The 12895-nt window shown below is 43.5% G+C and overlaps 1 protein-coding gene across 8 annotated transcripts in view; it reads left to right on the top strand.

The window, feature by feature from the left end:
* The first annotated feature begins 6432 nt into the window (after nucleotides 1-6432).
* Nucleotides 6433-12895, top strand: part of ABCC5 (ATP binding cassette subfamily C member 5) — an 89539-nt gene continuing 83076 nt past the window's right edge. For 6 of the 8 annotated variants that reach the window (XR_014822358.1, XM_084986779.1, XM_084986782.1 and 3 more), the window contains exons 1-2: nucleotides 6491-6546; nucleotides 9912-10095. Coding sequence is in view for 2 of the 8 variants with exons in the window: in NM_001444332.1 (NP_001431261.1) it covers nucleotides 9967-10095 (129 nt within the window). In the remaining 6 variants the exon portion in view is untranslated. Of the gene's footprint in view, nucleotides 6547-7869; nucleotides 8190-9911; nucleotides 10096-12895 lie in introns of those variants that run through there. The other 2 variants (NM_001444332.1, XM_021069933.2) reach the window with 2 other exon arrangements.

Genomic DNA, 12895 nt, shown 5'->3' with positions numbered 1-12895 from the left:
ACTTTCCTTCATAAAGTGAATATGTGATATGACTTATCATAACACACCTATACTACTGGGTTCTGTGTGAACACTTCTCCCCCACAGTTCTCTATGAAAAATACTGTGAAACCTTTGTCTCTATACCATGCTATGATGTCATTTAGCTTTCCTTTGGCGTTGTTTACACCTTAAATCCTCTCTTCTTTTCTAATTTGCCTGAGACCAATAAAGAGGCACATTATTCTATGGCACTGTGTTGTTTCCATGATGTCAAATAAAAGATTGTTTATTGGAGTTCCCATTGTGGCTGAGCGATAAACCCGGCGAGTATCCACAAGGGCTAAGTTTCACTCCCTGGCCTTCATGGCATTGCCGAGAGCTGTGGTGTAGGTTGCAGATGTGGCTTGGATCTGGCATTGCTGTGACCATGGCACAGGCTGGTGGCTGTGGCTCCAATCTGACCCCGGGCCTAGGAACTTCCATATGCTTCAGGTGTGACCATAAAAAAAAAAAAAAAAGATTCTGTTTATTAACTAACTTGAAAAAGTCCAGAGATCCCTTTGTGGCTCAGTGGTTAACAAACCCGAATAGTATCCATGAAGACTCTGGTTCAATCCCTGGCCTTGCTCAGTGGGTTAAGGATCCGGTGTTGCCATGAGCTGTGGTGTGGGTTGCAGATGCGGCTTGGATCCTGTGTTGCTGTGGCTGTGGCCGGCAGCTGTTGCTCCGATTCAGCCCCTAGCCTGGGAATCTTCATATGCCTTGGGTGTGGCCCTAAAAAGACAAAAGACAAAAAAAGAAAAAGTCTTATTCCATGAAAATAACTTTCATTGTAAAATTAATCTGCAAAAGAGAAATTTTGTTTATATAACTGGCAGAAGGATTCACCATGGTGCCACAGCACATGTGGGATGATGACGTTATTAGCTCTTGGCACGCTGGGTGGAGGAGGGTGTCAGGGGGCTACTGCAGTAGAGCATTTCTTATGTCTTTGCATGACCACCATCCATCCAGTCCTGTGATCAGAAACCAAGGTGTTACCCATGACGTCTTTTTTTCACATCTTACCATACTTAACTCACCAACAAGGTTTGTGGATGTTACCTCCTAATTTTCTTAAGTCTGCCCACTTCCTTCCATCTTTGCCACCACAGTTCTAGCCCGAGCCTCCATCCTGGATGACACCAGTCACTCCCAGCTAGGCTCTTCTTTTCCATTTTAACTGCCTCTAATTCTTTCTCCAGTCTGCCAGCCTCAGGGAAGTTTTCAAAATGGAAATTTAGTCTCTCAATCCTTAACCCATTCACCTTTTAAAACCTTGCAGTGGTTGCGTTTGGCTCTTCCTCTAAAAACCTATGACATGGTCTTTTCCTTCCCTTCCTGACCCACCACCTGACCTTCGTTGTCCCCTCTGCTTGGAGTGCTCCTTCCTCTGCCTACTTCCACCATCTTTACCTCATTACCTCCTACTCTCTTTTGGATGTAACATTTACCCTTCTTTCCTGGTACACATCACAGTTATAGTTTAAATGTGGATTAGAGTTTATCCAGGATTCAACCCTGGGAGAGTGGGAAACTTGTCTATTTTAGCTCCAGGTGTTCCCATTTTGGCTCAGTGGTTAACACACCCAGCTAGTAACCATGAAGTTTCGGGTTTGATCCCTGGCCTTGCTCAGTGTGTTAAGGATCTGGCGTTGCTGTGAGCTGTGGTGTAGGCAGGCAGCTACATCTCCAATTCAACCCTTAGCCTGGGACCCTCCATATGCCGAAGGTGCAGCCCTAAAAGAAAAGAAAAACAAAATTTAGCTCCATTGTATCTCCATCAAATATTGAATAAATGAGTCTGTTTAGTACATTACACATATACCACACAAATAGATTTAAAAATGCATATAGTTCTGCATTGCAACACATATTCTCTAGCCCTTCCCTAAAGGTTGGAGAATATCACCCCCAAAACACTTGACAACACAAATAACAACACAAGTAGACTTCAAGGAGGGGATGCTTTGGAATCAATACGATGTAAGTAAGTTAATGCTTTGGCCCAGGTGGCTATCCTCAGACAGGCCAAGATGGTACCATAGTGTATTGAGGCCTTGAACCAGGGTCATATAGTGCACAGCCATTAAAAAACCCAAAAACCTATTATCAATATATGTGAAATATTTCAGGGGAAGTTTTGAAGATTTTTATTTTATATGAAGGTGTCAGATATGCAGCGTTTGAGCACTACAGTGTTTGAAGCATGGTTTGAATTACCAATATGCCTTGGAGCAGAGGCTTGAGATGTGCTGAGAAAGTTTATCTTATCTCACTGGATGGCCAGAGGTGCTTAAAGTATTTTCAGTAGATTTGTATTTATACATTTATACCCATATCTATGTCTATAAAGATCTGGTATGGAGTTCCTGTCGTGGAGCAGTGGAAACGAATCTGACTAGGAACCATGAGGTTGCAGGTCTGATCCCTGGCCTCGCTCAGTGGGTTAAAGGATCTGGCATTGCCATGAGCTGTGGTGTAGGGCGCAGACGTGGCTTGGATCTGCTGTTCCAGTGGCTGCGGTGCAGGCCAGCAGCTGTAGCTCCGTTTGGACCCCTAGCCTGGGAACCTCCTTATGCGGAGAGTGCGGCCCTAAAAAGCAAAAAAAAAAAAAAAAAAAAAAAAAAAAACCTTGAAGATTTTTCTGTTAAATCGCACATGTCCCCATTGAGAGGAAAACGGTTTGTTACTATGATTCTAAAACTTTTAATCATGGAATACTTAAAGGCTACCAAAAAGTACAGCTAATAATATTTACTTTAATATGTACTTTGTTAAATTTTAACATTTATAAATCATTTCTTTCTTTCTTTTTTTTTTTTTTTCTTTTGCTTTTTAGTGCCGCACCTGTGGTACATGGAGGTTCCCAGACTAGGGGTCAAATCGGAGCTGCTGCCGGCCTCCGCCAGAGCCACAGCAATGCCAGATCCAAGCCATGTCTGCGACTCACACTACAGCTCACTGCAACGCTGGATCCTTAACCCACTGATCAAGGCCAGGGACTGAACCTGCAACGTCATGGTTCCTAGTCGGATTCATTTCCTCTGCGCCACAATGGGAACTCCTATAAATTGTTTCTTAAAGAGATAAAATATTACAGAAAGTACATATGTGTATGTCCATTAACAACATATTTTTACATTTATAAATTAATACAAATTAATTTAATTAACTAATATAAATGAGGTTGTACAATTTTAAGTCAATTTTTTTTTTTTTTAATGGCCACATGTGTGGCATATGGAAGCTCCCTGGCCAGGGATTAAATCCAAGCAGGTGAAGCTAAGATTCCTAACCCACTGCACCGCAGCAGGAAATCCCAACTTAAGTCTTCTTGTAATTTATTTTTGCTCAACACTGTTTTTGAGATTCATACATATTGACATATTATAACCCTTGTTCTTTAACTGCTATATAGTATCCCATTATACAAATACCATAATCTTGTTATCTTGTTAATAAAATCTAGATTCTTCCCACTATTACAGACAATGCACAACAAACATATCTCATTTGTGCACATATGTGAGAGACCCTTTAGGGCAGCTTTTCTCAGCTAGTGGCATTAAGCCCTAACTCTCAAAGGTATTCATTGTGGATAAAGAATTAATGTTTCCTTTGGGCATCTGGAATGATACTAGCTATGTATTATCCTGGAGAGAACCAAGAAAATAGTCACTCAAATAATTTTGTATAGGGCTTAATTCACTTTCAGAAGCCTTGATTGAGAATGGCTACTCTAGAGCATATATGTAGAAGTGGCTGGGTTCAACAATAAACGTATGTGGTAGAACATTAGCTCTCACCAAAATCTGTTCTTTCCTTCTTCCACTGTAACAAAGCCACTTTGTAGATGGCTTGTAGCTGCCCGGTTGAGGACTGCATTTTCCAGCTTCCTTCTCAGATCTGATCATATGACTACGTTGTCACTGATAGAACGTGAGTGGAAATGATGCATGCTACCTTCTGGCTGCTGCCTTAAGGCCAAGTCACACCTCCTCCACAGTCTTTTTTTCTTTCCTTCCACCTGTGTATCTGGTGATAGTGGTGAGTAGAACAAGTTTGGAAGCCATACAGTGAACCTGACAGAGCCACTCTGGGTCACCTGACTGCTGAGAGCAGAACTACACTGCATATCCTGTATACTCACCTGAGACTTTTATGCAGGAGGGGAAATAAGCTTCTTGACTTCAGGACACTGAATTTAAGGGTTTTGGAGGTGTCTAACAATGCAGCCCATTTCCAACCTACTAAATTTGACCAGCCTTAATGTGGTTCTATCAATTGCTACTCACTCTACCAGCAATGTAGGAAATATCCTATCTCTCTAGAGCCTTCACAACACTTAACATTGTCACATTTTTACTTTTTTTTTCCCCTACCAAGTGGGCATGAAATTGTATTTCATTGTTATTTTAATTTCCATTTCTCTGATTATTAGTGAGATTGGGTGTCTTTTCATATTGAGCGGCTGCTCGAGTTTCCTTTTCTGTGAACTGTCTGTTCACATCAGTTGTCAATGTTCCCATTTGGTTATTTACCACTTCTTATTGAGTTGTAGAAATTATTTGTATATTCTGCAGTAAAATATTTTTCAGTTATAGTTTCTAGTTTATCTTTATACTTTATGGCATCTTATATATATTTTAATATACTACAAATTTATCAAACTTTCCTTTGTTATTTCTGTATCTTTTTTTTAGGGCCACACCTGTAGCATATGGAGGTTCCCAGGCTAGGGGTCAAATTGGAGCTGCAGCCACCGGCCTACACCACAGCCACAGCAACATCAGATCCCAGCTGCATCTTCAACCTACACCGCAGCTCACAGCAACACCAGATCCTTAACCCACTGAGTGAGGCCAGGGATCGAACCTGCCTCCTAATGGATGCTAGTCAGGTTCTTTTCTGCAGAGCCACGGTGGTAACTCCTATTATTTCTGTATCTTATTTAAGAAGTTCTTCTCTACTCGCAAGTTCATAAAGATATTTCACATTTTCTTCTAAATGTTTGAAAGGTTTTTGTTTGTTTTGTCTTTTGTCTTTTTAGGGCTGCACCTGCAGCATATGGAGGTTCTCAGGCTAGGGGTCTAATCGGAGGTGTAGCTGTCGGCCTACGCCACGGCCACAGCAACCCGGGATCCGAGCTGAGTCTGCGACCTACACCACAGCTCATGGCAACGCCGGATCTTTAACCCACTGAGCAAGGCCAGGGATGGAATCCGCAACCTAATGGTTCCTAGTCGGATTTGTTAACCACTGAGCCGTGACAGGAACTCCTGAAAGTTTTCCCTTTCACAATTAGGCCTTTGATCTACATGAAATTGACTTTTCTGTGTGGTTTGAAATACTAATCCCTGAGTTTTAAAAATATGGATAACCAATTGTTCCAACATTATTCGTAGAATCTTCTTCCTTTCTTTACTGATTTATAATGTTTTTTCTGTTACAGATGAAGTTTACATAAATGCATGAGTGTTTCTGGGTAGGCTCTTTATTCTATTGCATTGGTATCTTAATCCATCTTTGTGGAAAAATACGGTATTGATTACTTCAGCTTTATGGTATGTTGGTGTTTCATACTAGCTAGTTGTATAAAGGTGGACAAGTCACTTTACCTTTTTTTTTTTAAATCTCCTAAATGGATAATCATAATAATACCTACACATAGGGTTGATTTGGAAATTAAACAACAACAACAAAGAACAGTAAGTGTGTAAAGCACCAAATCAGAATAGGCAGGCACTCAACAGTGGTTATGCTATGATCATGCTGAAAGTACAGATGAAATACAAAGAAAAATAAAGCGATCTCTTTGGAAACCTGTTTCATTTACAAAAAGAAAGGGATGAATTGGCATGCCTTTCTAAGGCTCTTGCAGCTCCAAAAATTGTGATCCTGGCATTTATTTTCTAGAAACCAGACAGCACAACATTATGTGAGGGGCAGTGGGATTAAAGAGAGAAAGGTGACAGCTCATAGTTGTGAGCAAGCACTGATAAAACGTTAAGGGCCACACAGATCCCCCCATCAAGATCCGGGGCTGGCCGGTGGCGAGGACATAGCGGCTACGATGACCTTCACAGTGTTTTCTGGTGCATAAGTGGCCACGCTCTGCTGTGACCGCCGTGCCTACAAACACTGGGCTCCCTACCCACACAGGGCTACTGTCAACTCTCCCGGCCACCCACTGGAACACAGGGCCTCAGAGAAGATTCCAGATATGATAGCAGAAACTCTGGGAAGGATGGTGCAGAGCCTAGAGCGCGGTGGAGGGAGGAGCAGGCGGCACCTCCTCCGGGGCTTTTAGGGTGCTTCTGGGAAATATAGTCCTTTACCGCGAATCAAGCCTCGGGCTCCTAGAGGAGGGACTACAATTCCCTTCAGCCTTGGGAATTCTTTGTGCAGCACGCCTGCGCAGTCTGACGGCCAATGCCGCTATAAAGGCTTGTTTTGCTCCGGGGCTGATGCTCGGGAGCGTGGTCGAGTGGCCGGCGCGGCCGACCTGCAGCTGGGGCACAGGTATGTAGCGGCGACCACCACACCCCTTCCTTCTCCTCGGGTTGTCACCGGAACCATCCCCCGTGTTTCGTCCAGGGTTGGAGGGACTACGATCGGGGATGCGAGCAGTTCAGGGGAAGCCGGAGATCTAAGACAGGGGGCTTGGTTTCCCTGAAGTCTCCCACCGAGCCCCTCCTCATGACGCGACCCCTGAGGACTAGTGGTGAGGTCCTGGCGTCGGAAGGCAGGTAGGGTGGGATGAGTGGTCAGAGGTGCCTGCTATATTCCCGGATGATGCCACCAGGGGGTGCTGCGCCTTCGGCCGGTGGGTGTGGGTAGCTATCGCCTTTCCAGGCCGAACTGGCCTTGGGAACGCCCTACTGAACGAGGGCATCCCAGGAGAAGCTCATCTGAGAGAAGCCCCCTTCCCCTGACCCCGCCATCGTTAAGGTTGTAGGGATGCGGCTTAGGGCACTTCCGCTCAAGCTGCACAGTGGAGGCTGAGCCTCCAGCGACCTTAAGTGGTCCTCGTTTTGGCGAATGGGTAGATGGAGGTTCGTGACAGAAGCGCGTAAAGCAAACCCTTGGCAGGGTCAGGAAAGGAATTCAGATCTCTTGACTGTCATCAACGCCCTTTCCATTTGCACCTCACAAAGCTGCATGGTGCTCTGTATTTGTCACACAGGGGTCATTTGGTTTCTGCACAGACTTGGGGAGACTGGAGGCAGATGGGCACAAGGAAGGACTGGCGAAGTTTCAGGAGGTTTTGAAGGAGAAGATGGCTAGGTTATGCTGGGGTCTCCAGCGTGAGTAAGTGAAAGGTGCAGAAGGCGGAGCACAAGTGGATTAGAGGGGGGTGGTCAGTACATATCCTATAGCTTCAGGTCTTTTGTGTAGCTTCAGGGCCTGGAACCAGATTCCTGAAGTGCTGGAAAAGCTAAGGAATGCTGTAATAAAGGCAATTTGGAAACACCAGTCTTGCTACTTACCGTCCCTGTAATCTTGTGCATCCCCTCCCCCCCATGCAGTTTCATCTGCATCATCTCGCAGAAGAATGCCTACACTTTTATCACTGAAGGAGAGTATTGGTTTAAAAAAAAAAAAAAAAGCGACCAAGTGGCCTCCGCGCTGGTGATTTTGAGTCTGGGCACCTCTTTGGGGTTCTTCCACTTTGATTATTCTGCTAGTGCCATCATACAGCTCTGGCTCAAAAATAAATAAAAGCTCCTTCCCCTTTCCCTCTCTTAATAACAAGTTAGCATTTTTAAAAAGACTTCAGCACTTTTAATGGAGAACAGAAAAAAAGAGGGAAAATATAAATAGTATCCCCAAAAAGTCTAGTGCAGTGGTTCTTCCTTAATTGTTTTTCTCAGATTTGGGGCTTGTTTGTTTCCCAGATCTATTTAACTTCCTAGCTATTGGCTGGCCTCCATGTGGGGTGCCCTGTCTTATTATATTTCTGATACACAGAAGATAGAATCCTCCTTCTGCTCAAGGCCAAGAGATAGTAGCTTTGTCCCTGCACAATGCCTGCCTACTTTCATAGCTGTGCTTCTTTTTCCGGGAAATTAAAGAGGCAGGAGTGTTTGAGGGAATGGGAAACTGCTCCTCACACCCTTGCTACATGGAATAACTTGAAAAAAAGTGATCGAAAGAAACTAAGGGTATGTGAGTTCTTAGACAATTGAGATGATCTTTATGTTCTTCCAGACATGGCATTTGGTATTGTGAGTGAGTTAACTTTGGTTTCCTATCTTTCAAACTCCAGATCTCCTCTTGCTTTTTTTCCAAAGTAGAACTAATCTTTTCTGCTTCCAGATAATCAGTTAGGCTAATCTTTGGAGGGGGAAGGTTGGACTTCAGTGATCTCGGTAACAAGATGGGTTACTCTGACCTGCATCCCCACACTGGGGACACTGGCAGATGCCAGGTCTGTTTATAGTTTAGACTTAATGAGGTCTCAGTGATGTGACTGCTGTGCTGTTGGTTGTAGGCTGGTGTTCTTTATGGTGCAATTTGTCATTGGACAAGGTGACTTTTTTCTTTGAAGATAAGTAACTTAGCAGTTTCAACTCAAGGGACTTGAGCCAGTCAAGCTTTCTTGGTGCTGGAAATACACCTCTGTGAAGGAGATTTAGTCCTTTTTATTTAGAGGATTTGTAAGTGTCCCCTCCCCCACCCCTTTTTTTTCTGCTACCTTAAGAAATGAATTGCAGCCATCAGAATTTTGTCTGCAAAGTTGTACTTTTAAGTCTCGGTACAAGCTAGGAATTTATGGAACTCAAAAGGCAACACAGCTACACTTCTTTAATTTCTTTTATTTATTTATTTATTTATTTATTTATTTTGCCATTTCTTGGGCCGCTCCTGCGGCATATGGAGGTTCCCAGGCTAGGGGTTGAATCGGCGCTGCCGGCCTACACCAGAGCCACAGCAACGCAGGATCTGAGCCGCGTCTGCGACCTACACCACAGCTCACGGCAACGCCGGATCCTTAACCCACTGAGCAAGGCCAGGGATTGAACCTGCAACCTCATGGTTCCTAGTCGGATTCATTAACCACTGCGCCATGACGGGAACTCCCACTTCTTTAATTTCTAGTGAGGCTGATATGAAATGTGTTTTCCCAGCCTCTATCCGGAAAGCTTCAAACCATCTTAAGAGTGGGGGAAAGTGTTTTAGAGAGGTATGTATGTGGTTTATTTTTTCAGGAGTAACCATGGTTGATACTGGATATTGATGAGAGTTAGCCAGGCTAGCAGGGGTTTAGAACAGAGTTTCAGGTAGATACTAGGTAAGACTTAGTGGGACAGTGTGGGGAATTTGTTTTTGTTATTGTTTTTTAGTAACAGCTTTGTTGAGATATACCATGAAGTTTACCCCTTTAAAGTGTATAACTTGGAGTTTGGTTAGTATTAACACAATTGTGCAGTCATCACCACTCTCTAATTTTAGAACACTTTCAGTACTCCAAGTGGAATTTGCTTTTAAAAAAGTTAAGGTATAGGAGTTCCCGTCGTGGCTTACCGCTAATGAACCCAACTAGCATCCATGAGGACTAGGGTTTGATTCCTGACCTCGCTCAGTGGGTTAAGGATCCAGTGTAGCTGTGAGCTGTGGTGTAGGTTGCAGCCCTGGCTTGGATCCTGTGTTGCTGTGGCTGTGACTTAGGTTGGTGGCTACAGCTCCAATTCGACCCCTAGCCTGGGAACCTCCATATGCCGTGGGAGCGACCCTAGAAATGGCAATAAGACAAAAAAAAAAATTCATTTTTATAGATGTAATGACAGAAAACGTTAATGTTCTTGTCTCTATTTCAAAGCATTTTTGCTTATGATTAAGCACCGTTTAGGAAATATATGCCCTTGATGAATTTTTCATTGCAGAAATTCTCAAGTGAAACCAAGAGTCTGTAAGCCCTGGCACCTCTTCCCAGAGAAGATGAAGGATATTGACATAGGAAAAGAATATATCATCCCCAGCCCTGGTTACAGAAACGTCCGGGAGAGAACCAGCAATTCGGGGCAACAGAGGGACCGAGAGGACTCCAAGTACAAGAGAACTCAACTGGTCAGTATAGCCTTGCCCAAGTCCTTCTTATCTGCTTGTGGAGATGATGTATTACTTAAAAGACATTTCTTCTTTTTACTGGCTTTAAGTCTCTGTTAAGAACTTACAGTTATTTATGAAAGAGGAGAGGCTGCCGCTCCGCCTCTCACCACTTCTTCCCCTTTGGGTTCTCCTCTGCTAAGGCTTTGCTTGAGGGAAGACAACTTATCGGGGGAGGGAGAAGGGGATGGGGGAGGAGGGGGAAGTGGGGGAGGGGAAGGGCTGGACAGGGAGCAGAGGGAATAAGAACCTTACCCTCCTGTATTTAAAATTGCTTTTTTTTCCTCCTCTGGCTTGGTTGTCTGTGTTTGACATGTGACCCCTTTGGAGATTTTCACTCAGATTTCAGGGCATACTTGGAACAATTCTGGATTGCTATAGGAGGATCAGACAAAATTTTCAAGTAAACCCATGAGTGTAAAGGAGCCTTTAGCTAATAATAATCTAGTTCCCTCCAAGGGAATAATGAATCGGCATTTTAAACTGGAGGAAGTATCTTTCTTCTGGGGAAAAGATCATCTCTTTTCTAGAATTACAGAAGTAACTAATAAGGAAAAATAGAGATTGCTGGGTAAGAGGCTGAAGTTCATGTTCATGTATCTGGTCTGTGAAATTAGGAGAAATACACGGCTCTGCAGCTGACACTGGAGTTTCATTAGCCTGACACTATCTCTTTTTGCTCTGTGAAAGCTGCTGCCTTATTAATCCACTTTTTGTCACTAATGGGTTTTTTTGTGTCCCCACGGTGTTTTATACAATATTTTCTCCTTCAGGCTTAATTTTGGAGAAACATAGGTTCAATGTAATCAGTGTCAAATCCTTAAAGTACCAGTTTTGCAACTTCTCTCTGTTCTTTGGTCCAGACCTTATGTTAATTAAACATTTACTGAATATCTTTTGAGTGCTAGACACTGTGAGTAGAGCCCTTAAACTGAACAAAGTCACAAAGGTAACACTGGAGCAAGTCTTTGAAGAATGATTAGGTAGGTAGGGATGCTTCCAAGCTACTTAAGTCATCTGTGCCTTAGTGGTTCATGAAAAAAATAGTGTCAACTATAGAACCTAACTCATGGGATCCTTAAGGATTAAATGAGCTAATATATATAAACTGCTTAGAATGGTGCCTGACACAGAGCCTGTGCTCAAAAAAACGTTAGCTCTTAGGAGTTCCCTGGTGGCACAGAGGGTTAAGGACCTGGCGTTGCACTGCTGTGGCTTCTATGGCATGGGTTTGATCCCTGGCCTTGGAACTTCTGCATGCTGCAGGGGCAGTCAAAAAAAAAAATGTTAATGTAGGATATGTATGGAAAAGTTGTGCATGCCATGACAAAGAATCTTTTACTATGAGCCTTGGGGAATTATTGGAAATTATTGAGGAAGGTTTTCTTTTTTTTTTTTTTTTTTTTGTCTTTTTGCCATTTCTTGGGCCACTCTCATGGCATATGGAGGTTCCCAGGCTAGGGGTCTAATCAGAGCTGTAGCCGCCGGCCTGCGCCAGAGCCACAGCAACTCAGGATCCGAGCTGTGTCTGTGACCTACACCACAGCTCACGGCAACACCAGACCCCTAACCCACTGAGCAAGGCCAGGGATCGAACCCGAGACCTCATGGTTCCTAGTCGGATTTCGTTAACCACTGCGCCACGACAGGAACTCCAAGGAAGGTTTTTTCTTTTAACTTTTTTGAGATAACTGTAGATCCACATGCAGGTGTAAAAAATAATACAGAGAGATCCCACATATACATTATCTCACTTCTCCCAGCGGTAACTTCTTGTGAACGGTAGTATAGTATCATGACAGGGTATTGACTGACATGGATATCATCCACCCGCCTTATTAAGACTTCACAGTCGTACATGCACTCATTTGTGTGTGTGTGTTCTGTGCAGTTTTTTCAGAGGTAGATTTGGTTGACCACCACTGCAGTCAAGATACAAATCAGATTCACCAAAAAGATCTCTTACGATACCCTTCTAGAGCCAGATCCACCTCCCTTGCCCTCTCCCCCAGTCTTTGACAACCATTAATCTGTTCCCCATCTCTGTAATTTTATCATTTTAAGAATGCTATGCAGGAGTTCCCATCATGGCTCAGTGGTTAATGAACCTGACTAGTATCCATGAGGATGCGGATTCAATCCCTGGCCACGCTCAGGGGGTTAAGGATCCCAGCATTGCCATTAGCTGTGGTGTAGGTTGCAGACATGGCTCGGATCTGGCATTACTGTGGCTGTGGTTTGGCTGGCAGCTGCAGCTCCGATTCGACCCCTAGCCTGGGAACCTCCATATGCCGTGGGTGCAGCCCTAAAAAGACAAAAAGACAAAAAAAAAAAAAAAAAAGAATGCTACACACTGCACAAATGGAATCATATAGTATGTCACCTTTGACATTGGCTTTTTTCACTCAGCATAAATTCCTTGAGATCCACCTAATTTGTTGTATCAATAGTTCTTTCCTTTTAATTGTAATTTTCCATGTTATAGACCACAGTTTATTTAACTGTTCATGTGTTGAAGGTCATTTGGGTAATTTCTAGTCTGTTGCTCTTACAAATAAAGCTGCTTGGAACATTTGTATATCGGATTTTGTGTGAATAAACTTTCCGTTTCTCTGGGTAAATTCCCAGGAATGTAATTGCTGCATCATATGGTGAGAGCATGTTTAGTTTCATCAGAAACTTCTATACTCTTTTCAGAATGGCTGTACAATTTTGCATTCCTACCAGCAGTGTATGAGTGGTCTAGTTTCTCTACATTCTT

The sequence above is a fragment of the Sus scrofa genome, chromosome 13 (assembly GCF_054392235.1).
Source record: "Sus scrofa isolate SSC_HxYL_T2T_F1_AM1 chromosome 13, Sscrofa_HxYL_maternal_Yorkshire_Landrace_v2.0, whole genome shotgun sequence".
NCBI lineage: Eukaryota > Metazoa > Chordata > Mammalia > Artiodactyla > Suidae > Sus > Sus scrofa.
Note: the sequence above shows the minus strand (reverse complement) of the source record. Positions and strands in the feature narration are given on the sequence as shown.